The sequence below is a fragment of the Rhinoraja longicauda genome, chromosome 2 (genome assembly GCF_053455715.1).
Source record: "Rhinoraja longicauda isolate Sanriku21f chromosome 2, sRhiLon1.1, whole genome shotgun sequence".
Taxonomy (NCBI): domain Eukaryota; kingdom Metazoa; phylum Chordata; class Chondrichthyes; order Rajiformes; family Arhynchobatidae; genus Rhinoraja; species Rhinoraja longicauda.
In genome coordinates this window covers 37694830-37720270 of record NC_135954.1, presented here as the reverse complement: position 1 = coordinate 37720270, position 25441 = coordinate 37694830, and the positions used below count along the sequence as shown (strand labels likewise).

The 25441-nt window shown below is 41.5% G+C and overlaps 1 protein-coding gene across 8 annotated transcripts in view; it reads right to left on the bottom strand.

Moving 5' to 3' along the window:
• Nucleotides 1-25441, bottom strand: part of akap9 (A kinase (PRKA) anchor protein 9) — a 179119-nt gene that overhangs the window by 3947 nt on the left and 149731 nt on the right. For 7 of the 8 annotated variants that reach the window (XM_078417507.1, XM_078417471.1, XM_078417498.1 and 4 more), the window contains 7 exons: nucleotides 20081-20773; nucleotides 11404-11654; nucleotides 10018-10129; nucleotides 6164-6343; nucleotides 2819-3022; nucleotides 2156-2388; nucleotides 1539-1618 (listed from right to left, as the gene is read on the bottom strand). In XM_078417507.1, coding sequence (XP_078273633.1) covers nucleotides 1539-1618; nucleotides 2156-2388; nucleotides 2819-3022; nucleotides 6164-6343; nucleotides 10018-10129; nucleotides 11404-11654; nucleotides 20081-20773 — 1753 coding nt within the window. The remainder of the gene's footprint in view (nucleotides 1-1538; nucleotides 1619-2155; nucleotides 2389-2818; nucleotides 3023-6163; nucleotides 6344-10017; nucleotides 10130-11403; nucleotides 11655-20080; nucleotides 20774-25441) is intronic. The other variant, XM_078417466.1, reaches the window with a different exon arrangement.

Genomic DNA, 25441 nt, shown 5'->3' with positions numbered 1-25441 from the left:
GGGCAGTGTGACACATGAGAAGTGGATAGAGAATGTGGCAAACATCAACTGGTGAGGCAGATGCCATATCATTGGTGTTTCTGAATGGTTGTGTAACGGATTATCGGACTTTAATTTGATATACAGATTCAATGATAGTCTTCATTTTACAAAATGTTCTACTTCAGAACAGAAATTGGGTGGAACAGTTCACTTATGACTGGAGAAGTTGTGTCTTTTTTCCCTGGAGTAGAGGAGGTTAAAGGGAACATGATTGAGATAAATAAAATTCTGAGCGGTTTCGATACAGGAAACACTTCCTCATATCAGCAGCAGCTAAAATTAGGGAACACAGATTCAAAGGGGATACGAGGGGGACTTTTTTCCACCCAGACAGTAGTGAGTGTTCATACTGTACTGTCTGAGAGAGTGGTTGAAGCTGGTAGCATTTAAGAATTGTCAGCATTGTCTAGAACACTCGAAAACTATGGACGAAGTGCTGGGAGTTGGGATTGATTTGGAAGGGTCGTTGAACTTGTCATTGTGAACCAGATGGGTCGCATGGTCTGTTTCCATGCTGAATAATACTTCTTTGACAATTCAATGAAGTAATGGATGAACCCAATTCCATTCCCCACCTTTCGCAGTTTTTCTTAATCTGCATTTAGCAGAAATGAATCCCCTTCAGATTTAGAAATACTAAATCTGGCAATAATGGCCATTTGTGGAGGAGAATTCCAACTTCTATCGCCCTTGCCTGTTTTCCCAACCACTCAAGGAAGACCCAATTATCATGATGAAGCTATGCCTTCTAGTGCTCTACTCCCTAATCAGCAGAAATACATTTCCTTTATCTATGGCCATAGTATTTATGTTACCGTATTATACTAAATTTAATCAAATTGTGCTTTGACAAGCCTAAATTGTGTAACCTTACCTGATAATTTAACCTTTGGAGCTCAGATATCCTGGTAAATCTCTGCAATACTGTCTTTAAGGCCAATGAACATTTTCAAATATCTGTTGTCCAGAAATGTTCTCAGTAGTTGAGGTATAAGCATGAATGTGATTAGCTGTGGGGCTAACCTTTGTTTAAGTGCTCAGGGCAAAATGAGCAACATTCATTCAGCCACCTTGATTAGTTTTTGGACCTGTCATTGAATTTCAATGCTTCATAAGTTCATAATAGGAGCAGAATTAGGCCATTCAGACCATCAAGTCTACTCCACCATTCAATCATGACTGATCTATCTTTCCCTCTTAACCCCATTCTCCTGCCTTCTCCCCATAACCCCTGACACCCATACTAATCAAAACCATTTTGGCTTTTTAAACCACAAAGGTTCTGTGCGTTGCCACTAATACTTTAGGTAGTACTCTGTCCTTCCCATTTAGATTCAAAACTGACTACCATACTTCATGCAAACCTACTTGTCCCAATTAACTTTGTAGTTTGATGTTTCCACTATACTACTCGCAAAATAACCAATCTTTATATTATTAGCAAACGGATCCATGGTTTTCAGTCCAATATCATCTCTTCACTGTAAGTAACTTACCCAATATCTGTCCATGACCATTCCTGTTTAGGCTACTTGACACAGTAGCTTTCTGCCATCTACGGACCAAAAATCTTAATCTACACGAGAAAGTTAAAAAATATATTAATTTTGAACCAACTTCATCTAAAACAATTCACATGAGTACTTTATCTAACATACTGGTTTAGAATCAATACAGAAAGGTGAAAAATTACAATAGAAAACCTATGGAAAAAACACAAATATAAGCTCATAGAAAGAACCTTCTTTAACCCTTCTATTAAAACTACTACATAGCTTAAAATGTTCACTAAGTTCTGAAACAATTGTTTTCCTACCTAGCAAATATTTACATGCAAAACAGTGCCACTAAAAATAACATATTTTAATAGAAGTATTGGCAATCCTTGGGTGAATGTGAATTTTTTGATTAAAACAATGAGATTTTTACTCTTTTGCAATTAGGAAAATTCTGAATCCTAGTTAGCAGAGAAACAAGTACTGTTAAAATAAATGTAATGTGGCATTACTGGTGCTAAACAATTTCTCATCTGGTCACAGGCTAGAGCAGAGTTGATTTCTTCAACAGTCCAACCACATTCCAATATCTTTGCACATTTCAATTGCTTGCTTACCTTGAGATTGCTATGGCAACCCGAACCACGGAGCGGAAGCGGGTAAAGCTTCTGGATCGCTGGGTAATAACCTGTAAACTGGTGTAGCTGGGGTGACCGCCCATTCTGGCGATAAAAGAGAGCGTCGCTTGCTCACATTCTTGAAATCCACCGAGCAGAAGTAACAGGTACTTCTTCTGATAAATAAGTGCTTTTCGGAAACTCTCTGCCCGCAGATACCTTCCATAAATTCTCTGTGGGGCAGAAAGAAGTTGCTCTTAAAACCACAAATCTTATATTTCAGGAGATGTTTCCATACAATTATACATTGTATTTTCACAGGGTAACATCCAATTCATGCAGAGACAAGGGAAGGCTTTATCCATCTCAGATTAATAATGGCCATCTAATCATAATTGTCATTTATTAGCCAAGTATGTTTTGCAACATTCGAGGAATTTGGTTTGCCATAGTCATACCAAAAAGGCAACAAGCCACACAACTACATAAAAATTTGACATAAACATCCACCACAATGGCTCCTCCCCATTCCCCACTGTGATGGAAGGCAATAAAGACAATTGTCATATAAAAACCCACAATGTAGCACAAATCTCTTCACAAATATAATCAGGTATGAATAACTACCGAGTGAAGAAAAGGTGGATTTTCCTTCAAGTTTACCTTTAGAGTAATATTTTCAGAACCTGACCCAAACAGTTCTGTCTGTAAAACTTCATTTCTGGCTTCTGCTTTCATTTTAGCTAACTCCGTCTCGGCCAGCTTCAGGGCCTGCTGAAGGTTGGATTTTTCTTTTGCCCATACTGTTCTCTCCGATTTTATTCGGGTGTCAATGCAATCCTGGTTATCCAAATGTCTTCTAGTTAACTGAAAAATGGGATAAACATATTGCAACAAACATCTATTGAGAAGATAGACAACTGCAGAAAAAGTAACATCTTCATAACCAAAACTGGTGTTAGTCAAACAGTTAGTTGTCTGTTTTGAACTCAAGGGTAGTGCAAAACTATTTCCTCACCAAGTCAAATTAATGCTAACAAATTTTGACATTTTCAGTCTACTTTGAGATTACTGTGGAAAGAACTAAAATAAATTGCAGCAAATCATGAATCATTTATCACACGTTAGACAAAGCATTTTCTTGTATGCTCATATCATGGAAGGATATTAACAAAAAAATCAAACTGAGGATAAACTTGTCCATTGCTTCAATTTATTTCTACACTTTTTCAGATTGTTTAAATGCACGTGCTTTTGCTCCAAATCTGAAAACATAATGGAAAGTTTTATCTAAATTTTACTGCACAGCTTGCAATGGGAAAGAAGGTATAGTCTCAGAATATTGAGATCAATAGAATACCTATCCATATTCTCCAAGGATGCTGCCCAACCTGCTGTTACTTCAGTATTTTGTGTCTTTCATCAGAATATTACAAATCATTTAGCTGTACTAAAGCTTGTTAATGAAATAAGCTGAACATTGGATAAAAATATTAGATTCCTTTTGTTAGCTCTCCTACAATGCAAAAAATCAAAATAGTTATTCAGCTGCTTAAGACATCAACAGATATAGGTAGATATGTATTAAAAATACAGAGAACTAAAGAAAATTAAATATGAATCACATATTCCTGAATTTTAACTTACTGCAAATGTCACTGCAGGCGTGGTAAATTCTAATGAGCTGTAAGCATTAATTAATTTGAAATTATAAATGAATGTTCCTCAGATTTTCCAACAAAACCAGAGTTTCATAAAATGGGAAACAATTGTAAATTTGCCCTATGTTTTACAGCTCACCCTCTAGTTCCTCTTGACATGCATTTGATATATCATATTAAAATTGTTTTTTTAGACTCTGCATTCAGTACAGACTGTTGTTAGATATTCAACATTCTAGTCCATATTGTAGAATTGGACTACAATATTTAAACATTTATTGAGAAGCCCAGTTAATGTTTGGGTCAATGGTGACTCCCACAATGTGGATGATGTTGAACCCGGCAATATTGGGTGGTAATTAGCTGCATTACATTGGTGCTATCTTTGTGGGAAGAACATTATTGTGGGAAGTGATTTTTCATTTTGCTGGATACAATCATTTTTGTAACTCTACAGGCGTGATAAAGTTTAGGTGCAAGGATTCAGTATTTCATATGGCATGTTATCTGGTCCCACAGCCTTTGCTATGCCCAATGCTCTCAACCATTTCTTGATGTGATATAGACTAAATTGAGAGGACAGGCAGTAAGGCATAATTCTGCACGCATGACAGTGTCAGGGTGTTGCTCCATTAGACTGCCACAACTCTCCTGATTTTTATGATAATCCCAAATTGCTCACGAGAGAAATCGACTAAACTGAGGCCAACCTTGCCTTGTTTGAATTTTCTGTTTCACTCCTTTTTTTAAAAAACTGGCAATTATGTACAGGGGATTTCCTGGCCTTTTCAGATGGGAGTTTCGAGTCTGCAACATTGCAGGTCAGTCACACACTGGTCAAGCCAGTCAAGGGTGGCAGATTTCCTTCCCTGAAGGAGTCAGATTGTATTTTACAAATTGGCACTTTGTGGCCATCATAACCAAGACTAGCATCTCCTCCTTCTCTCCCACTCCCTGCTCCAGATTATGAACCCAATTTATGTTCTACGGCAGCAATGATGGGATTTCGCTCTCTGTATATTTAGTGCCTGCATGACTTATCCACTTAAACACTGCACCACCACTAAAGCAAATAACCAATAGGGAACAAAAATTAAATATAAAATTCAGCAAATTTACTGATCAAAATATATTGCTCATTTAATGAAAATAAATGTCAAAATTCAAAATTTATATTTAAAATTTTAATTAAAACTAGACAAAGTGGGCCCGTTGGGCCCATTCCCCACTCCCCCATTCTCTCGTCCCCCATCCCCACTCTTACTCTCCCCACACTCTCCCCTTTGGCCCGTCCTCTTAGGGTTTCCATTGTATCCGGGAGGGGGTGAGGGAGTGAAGGGGGGAGGGAGGGAGAGGGAGGTTTGGGGGAGGGAGGTGTGGAGTGATCGAGGGGGAGGGAGTGGTGGAGGGAGGGATGTGTTGAGGATGGAGGGTGGAGGGAGGGGGGGGGGGGTGATGAGAGATGGGGTGGTATTTGTGGAGGGAGGGAGGGGGGGGGGAGAGAGGGGGGAGGGAGGGATGGGGGAGAGGGGAGGGATATGGACCTCCCCTTTTCCCAGTACCCCTCTTTCCCCCACCACCAATTCCCCTCCGCACTACCCCTGTTGTCCCATTCCCCATTCTCAGCCCCCCCCCCCCATTTTCTCTCCCCCAGACACACTCTTAGCATCAGTTAAAGGCCCGGGGGGGGGGGGGGGTGCGGGTGATCGGATCAGTGAAAAGTCCAGTGGGGGGGGGGGCTTCGGGAGATCGCATCATTCAAAGGCCCGGGGGGGGGGGGGGATAGCGGGGAGATGTTCTCCCGGGTGTGGGAGAGAGGAGAGAAGCAAGGGGAGAGAGGAGAGGTGAGCCGGTGATCGCGGGCTGGCGCCGCTAACGGCGTCCATTGTTTTGGTGCGAGTGAGGAGATGCCGCGCATGCGTGCTGAGTACAGAGTGAGGAGATTCCGCGCATGCGTACTGAGCACTGCCGCACCGCAGCGCCCCCCTTCTGTCAAAACTTCGATAAATGAGGGGGGGCAGCACTTTTAAACCTCTGTAACTTAAAAAATATGCGTCCGAATTAAATAGAAATATCATTTTCCAGCAGCGAACCGCATGCTGATTAAGGCGGTACAAAAACCGTGGCGCTACGGTTCACCGTTTTGCCGGAATTGCCGTATTCAGCCGACATCAGTGGAATATATATATATACATACAAGATCTGAGTTTTAATAGTATATATATAGATGTTTAAAATTTTATTTCAATATAAAATTCAAACCAATTAATTTAACTCATTTGACAAAGTCTTGAATTTTTATTCTCAATTGTTTGCACTTAAGTTGGCATTTCCATTGTACACAAACCTGCTCGCCGCTGGAACTGAGCTGACGGTATTTTCGAACCTCTTCTTCTAGTTTCAGAAGACTATTGTGCAAGTCATTCTTTTCTTCAGAGAGTCTGCTAACAAAACCCGTCAAGTCTGCATTTTGCCTTAATATCCGCTCAATGAGAGTACTTGTTGATCCTGTTAAAGTTATGTTCTGCTGAAAAATGTATTAGCATGAACTGTTATTACGTTTCTGCAAAGGTACAAGTAAAATATTTTCAATATAGAGGCATAGATAACATCAGGTTGGACCTGGCTCCACAACACATAAAAAGTACAGTACCCAACTCTTGTAGCTGGCCTATTGGTTCAATCGCAGTTAGCCCATCATATTTGCTACGGTTAATACTCAGTCTTTTTAAAGCCCACCAACCTTTTTTGTCACTCACTATATCTTACCTATGGTACACTAACCAAGTAAATTTGAGGTGTTGCTGGAATTCTGTAACCAATGCACATCAACTTTGATTCAACAAACACCAGTGACTATAATATTTTTCTGGTGGGCCACAGAGAGGCTATCATGAGGAACCACAATTTTTTTACTTACATTCCTATGCAGATGCCACCCAAAAGAAGCAGCTTTCCTACACTACAACTGTGACTTCAAAAGTATTCCATTGCTTACTAAACATTTTCTGATGCTTTTAAGTCAATGTCTCAATGCTCTTGATGCTCTTAAGCAAATTTGTCCTTAACTTTCAAACCAAATGTCCAACATACTACGTTTATCTCTGGCTCATTGAAGTAATATCTTAATATAAATACAAGCTTCTACTCAATATATTAATCTAGTTAACAAGCTACAGGCAATGACAAGAAGGGTAATGGAAATTATTTTTTGTTGTAAGCAGCTTAAGTAGTTGTCTCTTCTGGATCATAATGCAAGCAATGTAACCACAGTACCTGCTATTGTGGGCAGATGCTTTGTTAAACAGTTAAAAAGCTAATGTGATATTGTAACTATTGAGTCTGATGAAGGGTCTCAACCCGAAACATCATCTATCCATTTCCTCCACAGATGCTGCCTGACTTGCTAGGTTCCTCCAGCACTTTATGCTTTGATGAAGCTCCAATCACAACTTTGGTGTGTAAGGTGCATTTTAATAAACTTTCAGACACCTTTGATTTACCAAGAAGTAACAAAAGAAAACTAAGTAATCAAATTGTAGATTTGATGTCAAGTTTATCTCATGTTCGGATTCTTCTGATGAAAGATTTAACCCAGTTTCACTTTCTTTGAGTGCAACCTGACTTGAATGTCAGACTCAATATCAAATACAACAATTTCTGATCACTCGCTTTTTCTGTCAGTATCAGAACTGGATAGTTCTGCTGCAATCTTATCCATCTGCAAAAAGGGTCCTGACCTGAAACACTGCACTACCATTTCCCTCCTTACGTGCTGCCATGCTTCCACTGAGCTCCTCCAGCAGATTTTTTTCTGTCCATTTGTAATATTAACTCAATTTTCCATGCTCCAGAGATACAGTATTTCCAGTATTGGTTTCCAATCTCAGCAACAACTCTAATCTAAATTTCATAACTCCTACATATCCCTTCGTTTTCTCCCTGTCTAGCTGCCAGAGGAAGCAGTTGAGGCTGGTACTATAACAGTTTTTTAAAAGATACAGTGCCCTCCATAATGTTTGGGACAAAGACCCATCATTTATTTATTTGCCTCTGTACTCCACAATTTGAGATTTGTAATAGAAAAAAAATCACATGTGGTTAAAGTGCACATTGTTCAAATTTGATTAAAGGCCATTTTTATACATTTTGGTTTCACCATGTAGAAATTACAGCTGTGTTTATACATAGTCCCCCCATTTCAGGGCACCATAATGTTTGGGACACATGCCTTCACAGGCGTTTGTAATTGCTCAGGTGTGTTTAATTGCCTCCTTAATGCAGGTCTAAGAGAGTTCTCAGCACCTAGTCTTTCCTCCAGTCTTTCCATCACCCTTGGAAACTTTTATTGCTATTTATCAACATGAGGACCAAAGTTGTGCCAAAGAAGCCATTATGAGACTGAGAAATAAGAATAAAACTGTGAGAGACATCAGCCAAACCTTAGGCTTACCAAAATTAACTGTTTGGAACATCATTAAGAAGAAAGAGAGCACTGGTGAGCTTACTAATTGCAAAGGGACTGGCAGGCCAAGGAAGACCTCCACAGCTGATGACAGAAGAATTCTCTCTATAATAAAGAAAAATCCCCAAACACCTATCCGATCGATCAGAAACACTCTTCAGGAGTCAGGTGTGGATTTGTCAATGACCACTGTCCGCAGAAGACTTCATGAACAGAAATACAGAGGCCACTCTGCAAGATGCAAACCACTAGTTAGCCGGAAAAATAGGAATGGCCAAGTTAAAGTTTGCCAAGAAGTACTTAAAAGAGCAACCACAGTTCTGAAAAAAGTTCTTGTGGACAGATGCAACGAAGATTAACTTATATCAGAGTGATGGCACGAGCACGAGAGAACGAAATGCCCAAGATCAAAAAAAAACCTCATCTGTGAAACACGGTGGTGGGAGTGTTATGGCCTGGGCATGTATGGCTGCTAAAGGTACTGGCTCACTTATCTTCATTGATGATACAACTGCTGATGGTAGTAGCATAATGAATTCTGAAGTGTATAGACACATCCTATTTGCTCAAGTTCAAAGAAATGCCTCAAATCTCATTGGCCGGCAGTTCAACCTACAGCAAGACAATGATCTCAAACATACTGTTAAAGCAACAAAGGAATTTTTCAAAGCTAAAAAAATGGTCAATTCTTAAGTGGCCAAGTCAATCACCTGATCTGAACCCAATTGAGCATGCATTTTATATGCTGAAGAGGAAACTGAAGGGGACGAGCCCCCAGTACAAGCATAAACTAAAGATAGCTGCAATACAGGCCTGGCAGAGCATCATCAGAGAAGACACCCAGCAACTGGTGATGTCCATGAATCGCAGACTTCAAGCAGTCATTGCATGCAAAGGATATGCAACAAAATACTAAACATGACTACTTTCATTTACATGACATTGCTATGTCCCAAACATTATGGAGCCCTGAAATGGGGGGACTATGTATAAACACAGCTGTAATTTCTGCACGGTGAAACCAAAATGTATAAAAATGGCCTTTATTAAAATCTGACAATGTGCACTTTAACCACATGTGATTTTTTCTATTACAAATCTCAAATTGTGAAGTACAGAGGCAAATAAATAAATAATGGGCCTTTGTCCCAAACATTATGGAGGGCACTATATTTGGACAGGTACATGGATAAGAAATGTTGAGAGGGATATGGGCAAACACAGGCAGGTAGGACTAGAGTAGATGGAGTACCTAGGTTAGCATGGATACGTTGGGCTGAAAGGTCAGTTTCTGTGCTGTATGACACTAACTGCCTTCCTTTATCTATCAACTAAATGGCTCCACAAATGGCAGATTCACCTTGGCAACCCCGGTTTCATGCTTATGTCCTTTCCATTCCTCCTCTGCCTACCCTGTAATTTAAAACTAATGAAAAGGAGGTTAGGAATTAATTGTGTCAGAATATCCTGGCTATGAACCCAAGAACTGTCATCATCCTGTTGTTGATGAGTATCTTCTGACACCCAGAACCAGTCAAATGTTAATTTAAGCATTACAAACCAAGTAATATTTCTATATTATACTCTATGTTTTGGTGTGTAAAACACAAACCAATGAGAGACCATATCCATTTATGAACATAGGTGTCCAATTTCAGCAATTAATGTAGCTACAAGATCATTTAGATGATATTGCAAAGCAATGATCAATACACTTTAGAACATTTCTGGCTCACCTCTGCAAATGCAGGAATTTGCAGCTGCTGTAACTGCAAACTCAAATCCTGAATGTTGTTGTGCAGCCAAATCAGGTCATTTTCATCTGTGGTTTCGACACCACCCTGAATCCTGTTATGAAAAATTGGGCTGTTTATTCTAATTAGCCAATGAGACATGATTTTAAAATATGCAGAATGAACACGTATACGAAGAAAAGGTCATGTTAACTATTCTTTTTATCCTTTCACTTTAGTCAATTTTCATTGCCAATGCTGTGCAAAACCTATTCTAAAGCTTCTGCTAACAATGCAAAACTTGCCTGGAAATGCCAAAATTTTCACACTAAATTCCCAGCATTTTTCCACGTAAGTGTAATCGAATTCAGGATTTTCATAAGAGTGCTCCTCATGAGCTTGAGCAGGGGCAGAGAGTCCACTCATTTTAGTGGAGAGGGATAGGTAGGGCAAGTGTAAATTAATTTACATTTTTAAATTAAGTCTAGATTATTATTATTTTTTAATTCTTTATTCATTGGCATTTTAATAGTTTCCAATGTTTTATTTGTTCCATTTATAATTAATTATTTTGGGGTGTTTTTGAATGCTTTTGCATGTCAGGGGCATTCAGAAACTTTAATATTTTGACACATTTCACAACTAGCTATATTTTGGGGAACAGCTTAGTTGCATGTTAAATATTTTGCATGCATGGTTTGTTCTAACACTATTTTCACCACTCCCAACATGGCAACGGCTTTACATTTTTGGGTGCAAGCGAGGCTTCACTCTTCAGGACAGTAATGGCGCTTGTCACCAAACTAACACCAATAGAGCTACAAGAGTAGGTCAATGATGAACATAGACTGATGTTGGTAGCTCTTTATATCAGGTGGTAGAAAGTGTGAATAAATGTTAAATGTAGATGGGTTGGTGAGTAAGTTTGCTGATGACACCAAAATTAGAGGAGTTGCAGACAGTGAGGATTGCTGTCACATGATACAGCGGGATAGAGATCAGCTGCAGAAATGGCAGATGGAGTTCAGCAAGTGTGAGGTGTTGCACTTTGTGAGGTTGAATGTAAGGAGAGAATATATATTTAATGGCAAGACCCTTAACAGCATTGATGTGCAGAGGGATTTGGAATCCAAAATCATCACCCACTAAAGGTGGCAGCACTAGTAGATAGAGTGGTAAAGAAGGCATATGGTATGCTTGCCTTCATTGCTAGGGGGATTAAATATAAGAATCCGGACATCATGAAGTGTTTTTTGATGTTCTGTATGTTTCTGTATGCGAGGCCATTCAGAAACTTTAAGGTTTTTGTTAATATCTGTTATATTACCGTGATTTCAAACAAATCCATTGCATTCATTGCTCAGGGCTGATATCAACCTCTTTTTTTACCTGTTAGCAGCTTTGTTGACCATTATTGAGAGTTTGGAAATAATTAGCTGTAATTTCTGCCTGATGCTCTCCAAGTTAACATCTTCTCCAGATTCATTGCTTCTCCCATCAAGCTCAGCACCACTGACTGGTTGAGCATACATAAGCTTGTCAGAAACTGATGCACTCTTTCTAGATTCTGTTGTTGCCAGCTTTTGTTGAATAATCCAGTCTCTCGTTCTGTCCGATGAAAGATCAGTTTTACATGTAGCCTGCAATTAAACGCAGAAATTAAAAAGTTGCCAAGTGACAAATATATCAGCATAATTGTAGAAGCAACATTCCTCAGATGATGTCCAAAATATTTTCCCATTTAAACAGCTTTGATAAAGCAATAGCAATTGGGCTTTGTCGATGAAACACGATGAGAACAAGTAGGACTAAAATTTGTAGCTGCACTGATGTCAGTGGACAGTAACATCATGGTGTCAAAATCACTGGTGCAGTTCAACACAAAATTCTGGAAGGTGCTATCATTGATATCCTCCTCCTCATACATATTTTGCAGATAACAATCACAGAGACCAAATTTCTACATTATTCTCACGAAAAGAGGTATGACAAATTTGAACTGGGGGACAACTGGGAGGCGGCTGCTGAGGACCAGGCGAGGTGGAGAAAGGACCGCCTGGCAGGTATGAAGCACCGCAACATCATGTTGTTCAAGACCCTGGAGGCCAGGTGCCAACGCCACAAAATGGTCAACGGCAACAGCAGCTCAATCTCCAACCCAACGACCAGAGACAACTTCACCTGTGGAAGCTGTGGGAGGGTCTGCCTGCCAAGGATAGACCTAGTCAGCCACAGCAGGAAATGCAACCACAGATGAAACATTCCTCTTTCCAACTAGGACAACGTCAATGGCTCACCATCATCGCCCGCAGGTGGACGGATGCCAACCCATTCTTACTTTAATAACCACAACAATCTCTGTACTCTGTTAGGTCTTTAACCCTACCAATCAGGTCCCTCCATGATCCTTAATTAGGTCTCCAGGGTAGACCCACTGATTTTAGCCTGTTCTTGCTTAGTGGAACAGTGGCAGCGCCTTTGATCTCATTCACCTTCTCCAAAAAGACATTACAATGAGAACGTGTATGACGTTCACAAATCACAATATAATTAATTATTTTTGTCTCCACTTTCCACCAACCAACCATCCCTCTGCCCCTTCTGAAAGTGTCGGTGACATGCTCAACAAAACAACATAATTTCCTTTGCCAGCTGAAGGTGTTGGCCTGGCCTAATCTCCCCAATCTTCCCAATGAAGTGCAAGCGATACAAACATATTTTTTAACCACCGTTATCCCCATCATCATGAGTCAAGGATGTTTTATTGTCATATGTCCCAGATAGAACAATGAAATCTCTGGTAACAAACATGACAAAATATGAATAATATTCAGAAATGACTTCTAAAAATGTCAAACAACGATAAGCCTCTTTTACAATTACATCCGGCCTCAAAACATGTTGGAAGAATGTAGTGGAAAGCATGTCAAACCTGCTGTTCCAGTGTTCAGCTATACTTAGGGCACTTGAAGGTCAATAGACAATAGACAATAGACAATAGGTGCAGGAGTAGGCCATTCAGCCCTGCGAGCCAGCACCGCCATTCAATGCGATCATGGCTGATCACTATCAATCAGTACCCCGTTCCTGCCTTCTCCCCATACCCCCTCACTCCGCTATCCTTAAGAGCTCTATCCAGCTCTCTCTTGAAAGCATCCAACGAACTGGCCTCCACTGCCTTCTGAGGCAGAGAATTCCACACCTTCACCACCCTCTGACTGAAAAAGTTCTTCCTCATCTCCGTTCTAAATGGCCTACCCCTTATTCTCAAACTGTGGCCCCTTGTTCTGGACTCCCCCAACATTGGGAACATGTTATCTGCCTCTAATGTGTCCAATCCCCTAATTATCTTATATGTTTCAATAAGATCCCCCCTCATCCTTCTAAATTCCAGTGTATACAAGCCCAATCGCTCCAGCCTTTCAACATACGACAGTCCCGCCATTCCGGGAATTAATCTAGTGAACCTACGCTGCACGCCCTCCATAGCAAGAATATCCTTCCTCAAATTTGGAGACCAAAACTGCACACAGTACTCCAGGTGCGGTCTCACCAGGGCCCGGTACAACTGTAGAAGGACCTCTTTGCTCCTATACTCAACTCCTCTTGTTACGAAGGCCAACATTCCATTGGCTTTCTTCACTGCCTGCTGAACCTGCATGCTTCCTTTCATTGACTGATGCACTAGGACACCCAGATCTCGTTGAACTCCCCCTCCTCCTAACTTGACACCATTCAGATAATAATCTGCCTTTCTATTCTTACTTCCAAAGTGAATAACCTCACACTTATCTACATTAAACTGCATCTGCCATGTATCCGCCCACTCACACAACCTGTCCAGGTCACCCTGCAGCCTTATTGCATCTTCCTCACAATTCACACTACCCCCCAACTTAGTATCATCTGCAAATTTGCTAATGGTACTTTTAATCCCTTCGTCTAAGTCATTAATGTATATCGTAAATAGCTGGGGTCCCAGCACCGAACCTTGTGGTACCCCACTGGTCACTGCCTGCCATTCCGAAAGGGACCCATTTATCCCCACTCTTTGCTTTCTGTCTGTTAACCAATTTTCTATCCATGTCAGTACCCTACCCCCAATACCATGTGCCCTAATTTTGCCCACTAATCTCCTATGTGGGACCTTGTCGAAGGCTTTCTGAAAGTCGAGGTACACCACATCCACTGACTCTCCCTTGTCAATTTTCCTAGTTACATCCTCAAAAAATTCCAGTAGATTTGTCAAGCATGATTTCCCCTTCGTAAATCCATGCTGACTCGGAACGATCCCGTTACTGCTATCCAAATGCTCAGCAATTTCGTCTTTTATAATTGACTCCAGCATTTTCCCCACCACTGATGTCAGACTAACTGGTCTATAATTACCCGTTTTCTCTCTCCCTCCTTTCTTAAAAAGTGGGATAACATTTGCTATCCTCCAATCCACAGGAACTGATCCTGAATCTATAGAACATTGAAAAATGATCTCCAATGCTTCCACTATTTCTAGAGCCACCTCCTTAAGTACTCTGGGATGCAGACCATCAGGCCCTGGGGATTTATCAGCCTTCAGTCCCATCAGTCTACCCAAAACCATTTCCTGCCTAATGTGGATTTCCTTCAGTTCCTCCATCACCCTAGGTTCTCCAGCCCCAAGAACATTTGGGAGATTGTGTGTATCTTCCTCAGTGAAGACAGATCCAAAGTAACGGTTTAACTCGTCTGCCATTTCTTTGTTCCCCATAATAAATTCCCCTGCTTCTGTCTTCAAGGGACCCACATTTGCCTTGACTATTTTTTTCCTCTTCACGTACCTAAAAAAACTTTTGCTATCCTCCTTTATATTATTGGCTAGTTTACCCTCGTACCTCATCTTTTCTCCTCGTATTGCCTTTTTAGTTAACTTTTGTTGCTCTTTAAAAGAGTCCCAATCCTCTGTCTTCCCACTCTTCTTTGCTATGTTATACTTCCTCTCCTTAATTTTTATGCTGTCCCTGACTTCCCTTGTCAGCCACAGGTGTCTCTTACTCCCCTTAGAGTCTTTCCACCTCTTTGGAATAAATTGATCCTGCAACCTCTGCATTATTCCCAGGAATACCTGCCATTGCTGTTCTACCGTCTTCCCTGCTAGGGCCTCCTTCCAATCAATTTTGGCCAGCTCCCGCCTCATGCCTCTGTAATCCCCTTTGCTATACTGTAATACCGACACTTCCGATTTTCCCTTCTGCCTTTCCATTTGCAGAGTAAAACTTATCATGTTGTGATCACTGCCTCCTAATGGCTCTTTTACCTCTAGTCCCCTTATCAGATCAGGATCATTACACAACACTAAATCCAGAATTGCCTTCTCCCTGGTAGGCTCCAGTACAAGCTGTTCTAAGAATCCATCTCGAAGGCACTCTACAAACTCTCTTTCCTGGGGTCCATTTCCAACCTGGTCATACGCTCATAAGTGATAGGAGCAAAATTAGGCAAATTCAGCCCATCAAGTCTACTCCGCCATTCAATCGTGGCTGATCTATCTCTCCCCATCAAACCCATTCTCTTTTCAGACTAGGGCTTCCGAGATGTCCTCGTTTTTCAGAAAACGGGGCTTCCCCTCCTCCATTATAGATGAGGCTCTCACTAGGGTCTCTACATCCCGCAGCTCCGCTCTTGCTCCCCATCCCCCCACTCGCAACAAGGACAGGATCCCCCTCGTTCTCACCTTCCACCCCACCAGCCAGCGGATCCAACATATCATCCACCAACATTTCCGTCACCTACAACAGGACCCCACCACTGGCCATATCTTCCCATCCCCTCCCCTCTCTGCGTTCCGCAGAGACCGTTCCCTCCGCAACTCCCTGGTCCACTCGTCCCTTCCTACCCAAACCACCCTAACCCCGGGCACTTTCCCTTGCAACCGCACGAGATGCAACACCTGTCCCTTTACCTCCCCCCTCAACTCCATCAAAGGACCCAAACATTCTTTCCAGGTGAGACAGAGGTTCACCTGCACCTCCTCCAACCTCATCTATTGCATCCGCTGCTCTAGATGTCAACTGATCTATATCGGCGAAACCAAGCGCAGGCTCGGCGATCGCTTCGCTGAACACCTGCGCTCGGTCCGCATTAACGCAACTGATCTCCCGGTGGCCCAGCACTTTAACTCCCCCTCCCATTCCCAGTCTGACCTCTCTGTCATGGGCCTCCTCCAGTGCCATAGTGAGGCCCGCCGGAAATTGGAGGAGCAGCACCTCATATTTCGCCTGGGCAGTTTGCAGCCCGGTGGTATGAACGTCGACTTCTCCAACTTCAGATAGCTCCTCTGTCCCTCCCTTCCCCTCCTCCTTCCCAGAGCTCCCTCTGTCTTCCTGTCTCCACCTATATCCTTCCTTTGTCCCACCCCCGACATCAGTCTGAAGAAGGGTCTCGACCCGAAACGTCACCCATTCCTTCTCTCCCGAGATGCTGCCTGACCTGCTGAGTTACTCCAGCATTTTGTGAATAAACCCATTCTCTTGCCTTCTCCCCATAACCCCCGACACCCATACTAATCAAGAATCTAAAAAAGCTGGTGTTAAGGCATAAAATCTAGGAAGTTAGTATGTAATAGCTTGTTTTGTTCCATCATTCACTTGAGGGCATCAGGCCTAAAGGTAATTTTTGTACAGTTTGTAACAACTGATTTATCAACTAGCTATTAATAAAAAAGTACATATTTAGGCTTACAGTATTAGTTTTGTTGTTGCAAAAATGCAAGCTATCTCTAAAATGTATAAAACATAACAGCAGTATGTGTAAAAATAACAACCATCAGTCAGTCATACAGCATTTAAAGAGGCCCTTCAACCCTATTCATCCATCCATACAAATATAGATGGGCGGCAATGGTGGCGCAGCGGTAGAGTTGCTGTTTTACAACGTTTGCAGCGCCGGAGACCCGGGTTCGATCCTGACTACAGGTGCTCTCTGTACAGAGTTTGTACGTTCTCCCCGTGACCGCATGGGCTTTCTCTGAGATCTTCGGTTTCCTCCCACACTCCAAAGACGTACAGGTATGTAGGTTAATTGGCTTGGTGTATGTGTAAATTGTCCCTAAAGTGTGTAAGATAGTGTTAATGTGCAGGGATCGCTGTTTGGTGCGGACTCGGTTGGCCAAAGGGCCTGTTTCCATGCTGTGTCTCTAAACTAAACTAAATAAGGTTTTATAACTGAAGTTAGTCCATTTGCCTGTGTTTGGTCTATATCCCTCTAAACCTTTCTTATCCATGTACCTATCTAAATGTCTTTAAGCGTCGCCATTCTAGGGACCAGGCTTTGTTTTTTTTGTACTGTATTGAGTTTTTAAAATTTATTGAACTTCTTTAAATTTGTTTATTATGTTAGCTATTAAGTTCTATGTTTACAAACCTGTTGTGCTGCTGCAAGTAAGAATTTCATTGTTCCGATTTGGTACATATGACAATTAAATACTCTTGATTCTAGTTACAGGCCTCTACAGCTTTTCCTGGCAACTCATTCCATATACGTACCACTCTGTATGAAGAAATTACCCCTCAGATCTCTTAATTCGCTACCCTCACCTACTTCCATAAAATATCAATGGGAAATGCACTCTCGCTGGCTCTCCATCTGCACTGGACCACTTGGACAATAAGAACATGTATATCAGGCTGTTGTTCATCAAATACAGCTCGGCATTCAACACCATCATCCTCTCCAAATTTGTAATCAAACTCGGAGAACTGGGTCGCTGTTCATCCTCATTGGCAGAACACAATCAGTGTGAATTGGCAACAACACTTCCTCTTCACGAATCAGCAATACAGGAGCACTTCAGGGCTGTGTGCTCTACGTCCCCTGCTCTACTCACTCTCTACCCATGACTGTATAGCCAGACATAGTTCCAATGTTGTCTTTAAATTCACCAAATGATACTATTATTGATGGACGAATAAATGGTAATGTTGAGTCAGAGTACAGGAGGGAGCTTGAAAATATGAATGGCAATCTTACTCTCAGCGTCAGTAAGACCAAGAAACTGATTGTTGACTTTAGAAGGGGAAAACTGAGCATCCACGCACCTGCCTTCATAGATAGGACAGCTGTGGAGACAGTCAACAATTTCAATTTCCTGGGTGTGTATATCTCCGAAAATCTGTCCTGGACCCAGCACAATGACGCAATCATAAAGAAAACTGATCAATGTCTCCAGCACATGGTATTGGGGGTAGAGAATTGACATGGATAGAGAACTGGTTGGCAGACAGGAAGCAAAGAGTAGGAATTAACGGCTCCTTTTCAGAATGGCAGGCAGTGACTAGTGGGGTGCAGCAAGGCTCAGTGCTGGGACCCCAGTTATTTACAATACATATTAACAATTTAGATGAGGAAATTAAATATAACATCTCCAAGTTTGCGGATGACACAAAGCTGGGTGGCAGTGTGCGCTGCGAGGAGGATGCTATGAGGCTGCAGGGTGACTTGGATAGGTTGGGTGAGTTGGCAGATACATGACAAATGCAGTATAATGTGGATAAATGTGAGGTTATCCACATTGGTGGCAAGAACAGGAAGGCAGATTATTATCTGAATGGTGTTAGATTAGGAAAAGGGGAGGTGCAACGAGACCTGGGTGTGCTTGTACATCAGGCACTGAAAGTAAGCATGCAGATACAGCAGGCAGTGAAGAAAGCTAACGGCATGTTGGCCTTCATTGCAATAGGATTTGAATTTAGGAGCAAGGAGGTCCTACTGCAGTTGCACGGGGTCCTGGTGAGACCGCACCTGGAGTATTGTGTGCAATTTTGGAATCCTAATTTGAGGAAGGGCATTATTGCTATTGAGGGAGTGCAGCGTCGGTTCACCAGGTTAATTCCCAGGATGGCAGGACTGACATATGATGAAAGAATGGATCGACTGGGCTTGTATTCACTGGAATTTAGAAGGATGAGAGGGGATCTTGTAGAAACATATAAAACTCTTAAATGATTACAGGAAAAATGTTCCCGATGTTGGGGGAGTCCAGAACCAGGCGTCACAGTTTAAGAATAAGGGGTAGGCCATTTAGGACTGAGATGAGGAAAAACTTTTTCACCCAGAGAGTTGGGAATCTGTGGAATTTTCTGCCATGGAAGGCAGTGGAGGCCAATTCACTGGATGTTTTCAAGAGAAAGTTAGATTTAGCTAAAGGAATCAAGGGGTATGGGGAAAAAACAGGAACGGGGTACTGATTTTAGATGAACAGCCATGACCATATTGAATGGCAGTGCTAGCTTGAAGGGCTGGACGGCCTACTCCTGCACCTATTTTTCCATGTTTCTATGCTTCTATGCTTCTAATTCCCGAGAAGAATGAGGAGATTCCGTAGTGGTGGGCACTGTCCGTTCCATCACGGGTACTGACCTCCCCACCATCAGAGAAATCTAGAGGAGGGCTGCCTGAAAAAAATCAGCCACATCACCCTTGCCAAGCTCTCATTTCACTCCTACCATAAGGAATAAGAGTATGAAAATGGTGACCAGCTGCTTAAAAAATAGCCTCTTCCCAACAACCATCAGGCTCTTGAACACTTATTTAATTTCATACCAATTCTTTTAACGATGCAAAGTCATATTGAAGAATCAGTTCCACATGCACGTTTTCAGGTTACTTCATGTTATTTTTTAAATATTGATCTGTATTTACAAATAAAACTACAATGCACATGAATGCACGTTAAGAGCAGAATCAAACTCTTTGTAGTTATGCATGATATCATCTAAGATGGTGGTAATCTGGAAAACGAATCTGACTGATTCCTCACATGTGAAGACTCTTGGGATATGGAGGGGAGGGAGAGTATCACAGTTTATAACAAACATCCAACATCTGGCACAGTATACAACAAACATCCATATAATCAAACAACTTGCCTGAATGCCTCTTAAGTACATTCCTGAAAATTACTTTGCAAATTCTTCACATATTGAAATTGTTCTACAATAATTGTACCATGCACCACAAGTTGTACTTGTGAGATAATCCAGCTATTGTTCAGGAAAATTGTAAAATGGGTAATTAGGTTTGCAGAACATACCTCAGTCTGAGGAACTTTCTCAGTAACATCCATCTCTGATCGATGTTCTGCTGCTCTTTCACTTCTCACTTGATCAGTTCCTTGCAATGCCAGAAGAGTCTCTTTCAATCTTCCCTCCTCTCTTTGTAATTTTAAAACTTCATGTTTTTCTTTCTCCAGCTGCTGCAAGAGTTCTTTAGCCTGGAGCTGTAACGAATCCACTTTCTCCAGAACAAGTCTGTGAGATTCTTGCTCCTTTAATAGAGATTTCCTATGAATCTGCTGCTGCTCCTCAAGACGTTGCCTCAACTGGAATGACTCAAGTTTATACTTCTCCATTTCACTCACCAACTCCACTGTCCGGTTGTGCTGATCATTTAACTGTTTCTGTAGCTCCAAAAGTAACAATTCCGGGGACTTCCCTGATGGATTCTGCATTGCTTCCTGCCTCTTCTCAGCACTCTGAAGCTGCTTAGAGATTTGACGTTCTTGTTCGAGTACACTGTTTAACTCACAAGCTCTAGTTTTCTCAGCATCTAAGACAATCTGGAGCTCAGTCGTACGACTTCTCTCTTGTGACAGTTCAGCTTTGTGTAGGGCTTTCTCAGAATCGATGCTCTGTCTCAGTTCACTTACTGCTGTCCGTTCCTTTTCCAAAGCACACTCCAATTGCAAATGGTTTTTCTTTTGATCCTCAAGTGCCACCTTCAAATCCTGAAATTATATAGGAACATGGTTATCTAGCTTATTCTATTGACGTAAATTATATCTTCATTTTCTAAGCTCTGGAATAGTTGTGACAATTTAATGTACAGCTACAACAGTAGACTAGCAGTGTGTTCTGGGCTATTCATTCAGAGATGTGAAATGGAGTCCCTGGGAAATTTAAATTCAAGTCATTAATGAATGTGGAATTTGAAATAAAGGCTTGATAACAGTAATCATGATAATATCAGATAGTTATCACAAAAATTATCCAGTTCATTAATATTCTTGAGGAAGGAAATGTGCAATTTAGAGTATAGCATGCAGTTTTGGTCGTGGATGCTTTGGAAAGGGTACAAAGGTGGTTTACCAGAATGATGACTGGATTAGGGGGCATTAGCTAAAGGGAAGGGTTGGACAGACTTGGATTGTTTTCTCTGGAATGACAGATGTTGCGGGGAGACCTGATACAAGTATATAAATTCATGTGAGACATAGGTAGAATAGACAGTCAGAACCTTTTCCCCCGGGATTGAACAAAATCAAATACGAGAGGGCATAGTTTTAAGGTGAGAGAGGGCAAAGTTTAATGGATTAGTTTTTCTTATTACACAGAGGGTGGTGAGTACCTGGAACATGCTGCTGGGGGTAGTGGTTGAGGCAGATATGATAGTAGCTTTTAAGAGACTTTTGGTTAGACATATGGATATGCAGGGAATGGAGGGATATGGATTATATGCAAGCAAATAAGAAATGGTCGTGGCATCATGTTCAGCTCCCATGGAAACATTGTGGGCCAAAGGCCCAGTTCTTGTGCTAAACTATTCTATGCAATGTTTACATCATCAGGTTCATTAATATTCCTGAGGAAGGAAAGACGAATCTGCGATTGCAGACCCACCATCTTGGCTCTCAACAGCCTCTTCAACAATTGGGAATGGACAATAAATGTTGTTGTTTCCAGCAACATCCATAGTTTATGTACAAATAGTTAATGTACAAAAACAGTGTTATTGCAATTCACACCAAAAAGATTCAAGGCCAAGATTTTTCCCTTCCAGAATAGAGTGACCTCAAAATATTTTATCCTGATTTGCTAATAAATATGCTCAGAATTCAGAGATTTTGATAACATTTTAAACTAGTCATGCTCACCCATGAATTAAAACTGGATCTTCAACTACTTCCAATTTCTATCACTTGCTTAGGTGAAAAGAGAGCGTAATAAATCCTAGGTTTGTTGATGATGAAAAGCTGAGAGAGAAATGATCTATGAAGAGGATAGTCTTCTCAAGGAGCGAGGAAGCTTTAAATACCTGTGAGCCCACATCACAGAGGATCTGACATGGACAACACACATTGCACACTGGTGAGTAAGGCAAGGCAGCGCCTTTACCACCTCAGACAGCTGGGGAAATTCAGAGTCTCTCTGAGGATCCTTCAGTGCTTCTACTCTGGGGCTGTAGAAAGCATCTTGTCTGGGAACATCACAATCTGGTTTGGGAACAGCTCTGCCCAGGACAGGAAGGCTCTGCGGAGAATAGTGCGTTCGGCTGAACGCACTATGAGAACTACACTCGCCCCCCTGCAGGACCTATACATCAGGAAGTGCAGATCCAGAGCCAGCAACATTATGGGCGACCCCTACCACCCCAGCAACGGACTGTTCCAGCTGCTACGGTCAGGCAAATGCCTCCGCTGTCACGCTGTGAAAACAGAGAGGATGAGAAGGAGTTTCTTCCCACAGGCCATCAGGACTGTTAACTTTTATACCACCAGGGACTAATTTACTGTAGTAATTTATTTTTTGTGTATCTATTCTGTTTTGTAGTTTTAGCACAATCCGCAGGCATTGCCACTTTCATTTCACTGAACATCTTGTATGTGTATGTGACAAATAAAGTAGACTTGACTTGACTTGAAGGAGGTGGTAGTGGGAGGCCCACATGACCTTCCCATAATGCTTTTTTCTTTCTTTAAGTTTAGTTTAGATACAGTGCGGAAACAGGTCCTTCGGCCCACCGAATCCGCGCCGACCAGCGATCCCCACACATTATCACTATCCTACACACACTAGGGACAATTTACACATATACCAAGGCAATTACACTACAAACATGTACGTCTTTGGAGGAAGGAGGGAAACTGAAGATCTCGGAGAAAACCCATGCGGTCATGGGGAGAACGTCCGTACTCTGTACAGGCAGCACCTGTAGTCGGGATCGAACCCGGGTCTCCGGCGCTGCAAACGCTGCAAGGCATTAGCACTGCTCCACCATGCTGCCCTTTTAAGTTCTTAAAAATGAATCAGTTGACATACCCTTTTTCCTCTATTTCAAGTGGCTTAGAGTCCAAAAGCAAATCTTACTGATATTGTATTTCTTATTTGGCATTCTCTTGGGACTGAGAATGACATGCATCTTGCAGGCTCAGTATGGCTAATGAGGGCAATCACAGATATCCAGAGATGTGTAAGTGGTGGCTGTGTGTACTGATGGGTGGATAGTTTGTGAGGTGGTGATTATGATGTGTAGGTCAACATTCTAAATAGAATTCCAAATCATTCTTCTCCACTTTGATCAATTAAAGGCTAGACATTCCTCAGAGACAGTGGGGACATTGGATTTTTTTGAGTAGACTTCGAGAAAATCATTGATTCGTTTCTTACAATATTGGCAATCTCATCCCATGACAAAACTGGAAGACTGTGGGAGTTACGCATGCAAACATGGCCTGGGAAAGTTGTCAACTCAGTGTTACCAGCACTTCAATAATAAGGACATTTGTCAGGAAAAGGCCACTAATTTTGGTTCACTGATCCTTCTAACAAATTTGGAGGATTTTTATTTGAGCAGCATCAGCTGTATTTCTCTGGTGCCTTACAATACTGCTGCAGGTCGTTTATAGTTCATAAGTATATACGAGAGCTGGGATTAGAGGCCATGAGTTTTGTATCATTTCTTCAAATATTTTTACTTCCAATCGATCAAAGACTGTGCAGGCATCACCAATAATGTTTGCCTTCACTGAGAAGTGGCTTCTGAGATGTAGATGTGGTACACGTTTTCCATGGTCTCACCCGTCAGAGGGCAGTGTGGTGCAATGAGGGAAAGTTGATGGAGGACCTCTGTGTTGAGGATGCAAAAACTTCAGCAATGGCATGCAGCTTCGACTCTGAGCATGCACACCTGCAAGTGTTAGCTGAATGTTGCAACGCAACTACAGAGACTGGCGTTTAGTGACTGTAGGTTGAAAAGAGTTCCATCAGTTCTGAAGATTAATCATCTGCCGCTGGAGGTTATTTTGGAGATAAGATGCAACATTATGGCAAAAAACAACCAAGGAAAGCCTTGGGGCAATGACATCAGACTTCACCATGCGTGGTTCTGTCGTACAACCATTGGTTAATATCATGGCTTGCATGCCACCATGGAGGCGAAAAAACAGAGAAGAGCTAAATGTCTGTATGATGTGGATGTTCCACAGTTCCTCCTGACAGATGAGAGTGGGTCAGGGAAGTACTTGGATGTGAGGCCAGAGACAGAGACTGTGTATGCAGTTATGAGAGAAAACCAGAGCATCCGAAATAAGATATCCAAGATAAGAAAGTTCCTTAAAGAAAGTCTTGTGTAAGGGGAATTTCATCTCAAAGGCCTTTTGGTTGCTCAGTCATGGAGAATGTTTAAAGCTCAGATTGGAACATTTTTGGATGCCACAAGAAACTGGACGATCTGATAAATTTGATTGAATTTTTTGAAATGAAAATGTCATTGATGTAGTCTACATAAACCAGCAAGAACTTCTATAAAGTCCCATAAAGGAGAAAGATCTAAAATATAACAACCCATGGAAGTCAGAACATGTTAGCAAGTTGTTTCCAAAACTAGCTTGGTGATAAGAGGCAAAGGGTAATCAATTGTTATTGTAATTATACAACTGTGGTGCATCACAGGGATCACTGTTGCTGTTTGTTTTATTCGTTAATGATCAGGATGTGAACAAAGAGGGTATGATAAGTGAACAGGTGACATGATGCTGAGAATAAGGAAGGTAGACTTTGTTTACAAAAATATATCTTGAATCGAAAATATGGGAGGAGTAATGGGACATGGAATCTAATGCTGAAAAAATAAGGTAAAGTATTTTATGACGACTCACAAGACTGAACATATACAATGAATGGTAGGATCTGGGAAGTACTGAGGAACAGAGGGACCTTGTTTTCAGAACGATGAAGGAAAGAGCGCAGGTAGATAAGGTGGTTAGATAGATTATGCTGCAAGTTGGTGAACTGTGTGTAGTTCTGGTCACCACACTAAAGGAAGGATATGATTGTACTAGAGATAGTGCAGAGTGTTGCCTGAGGTAGAGCCTTTTGACTGTAAGGAGAAACAGGATATCCTGTGCTTGTTTTTCTTGGAGCAGAGAAGGCAAAGGGAGGATCTTATTGAGAAATACATAATTATAAGGGGCAGAGATAGTGTAAAGAATGAAAAATGTCTGCAAAAAATGTTTTGTAGTGGTGCTCATAAACAAGAATGAAACTAAGATTTAAAGCGGATTTGAGAAAAATGATTTTCACTCAGAAGATGAAGAAATATTTTTATTTACTATCTCTAGTTGGGGGTAATGGTGGTCGAGGCAGATATTCCTACAGCAGTATCTAGATGAGTACTT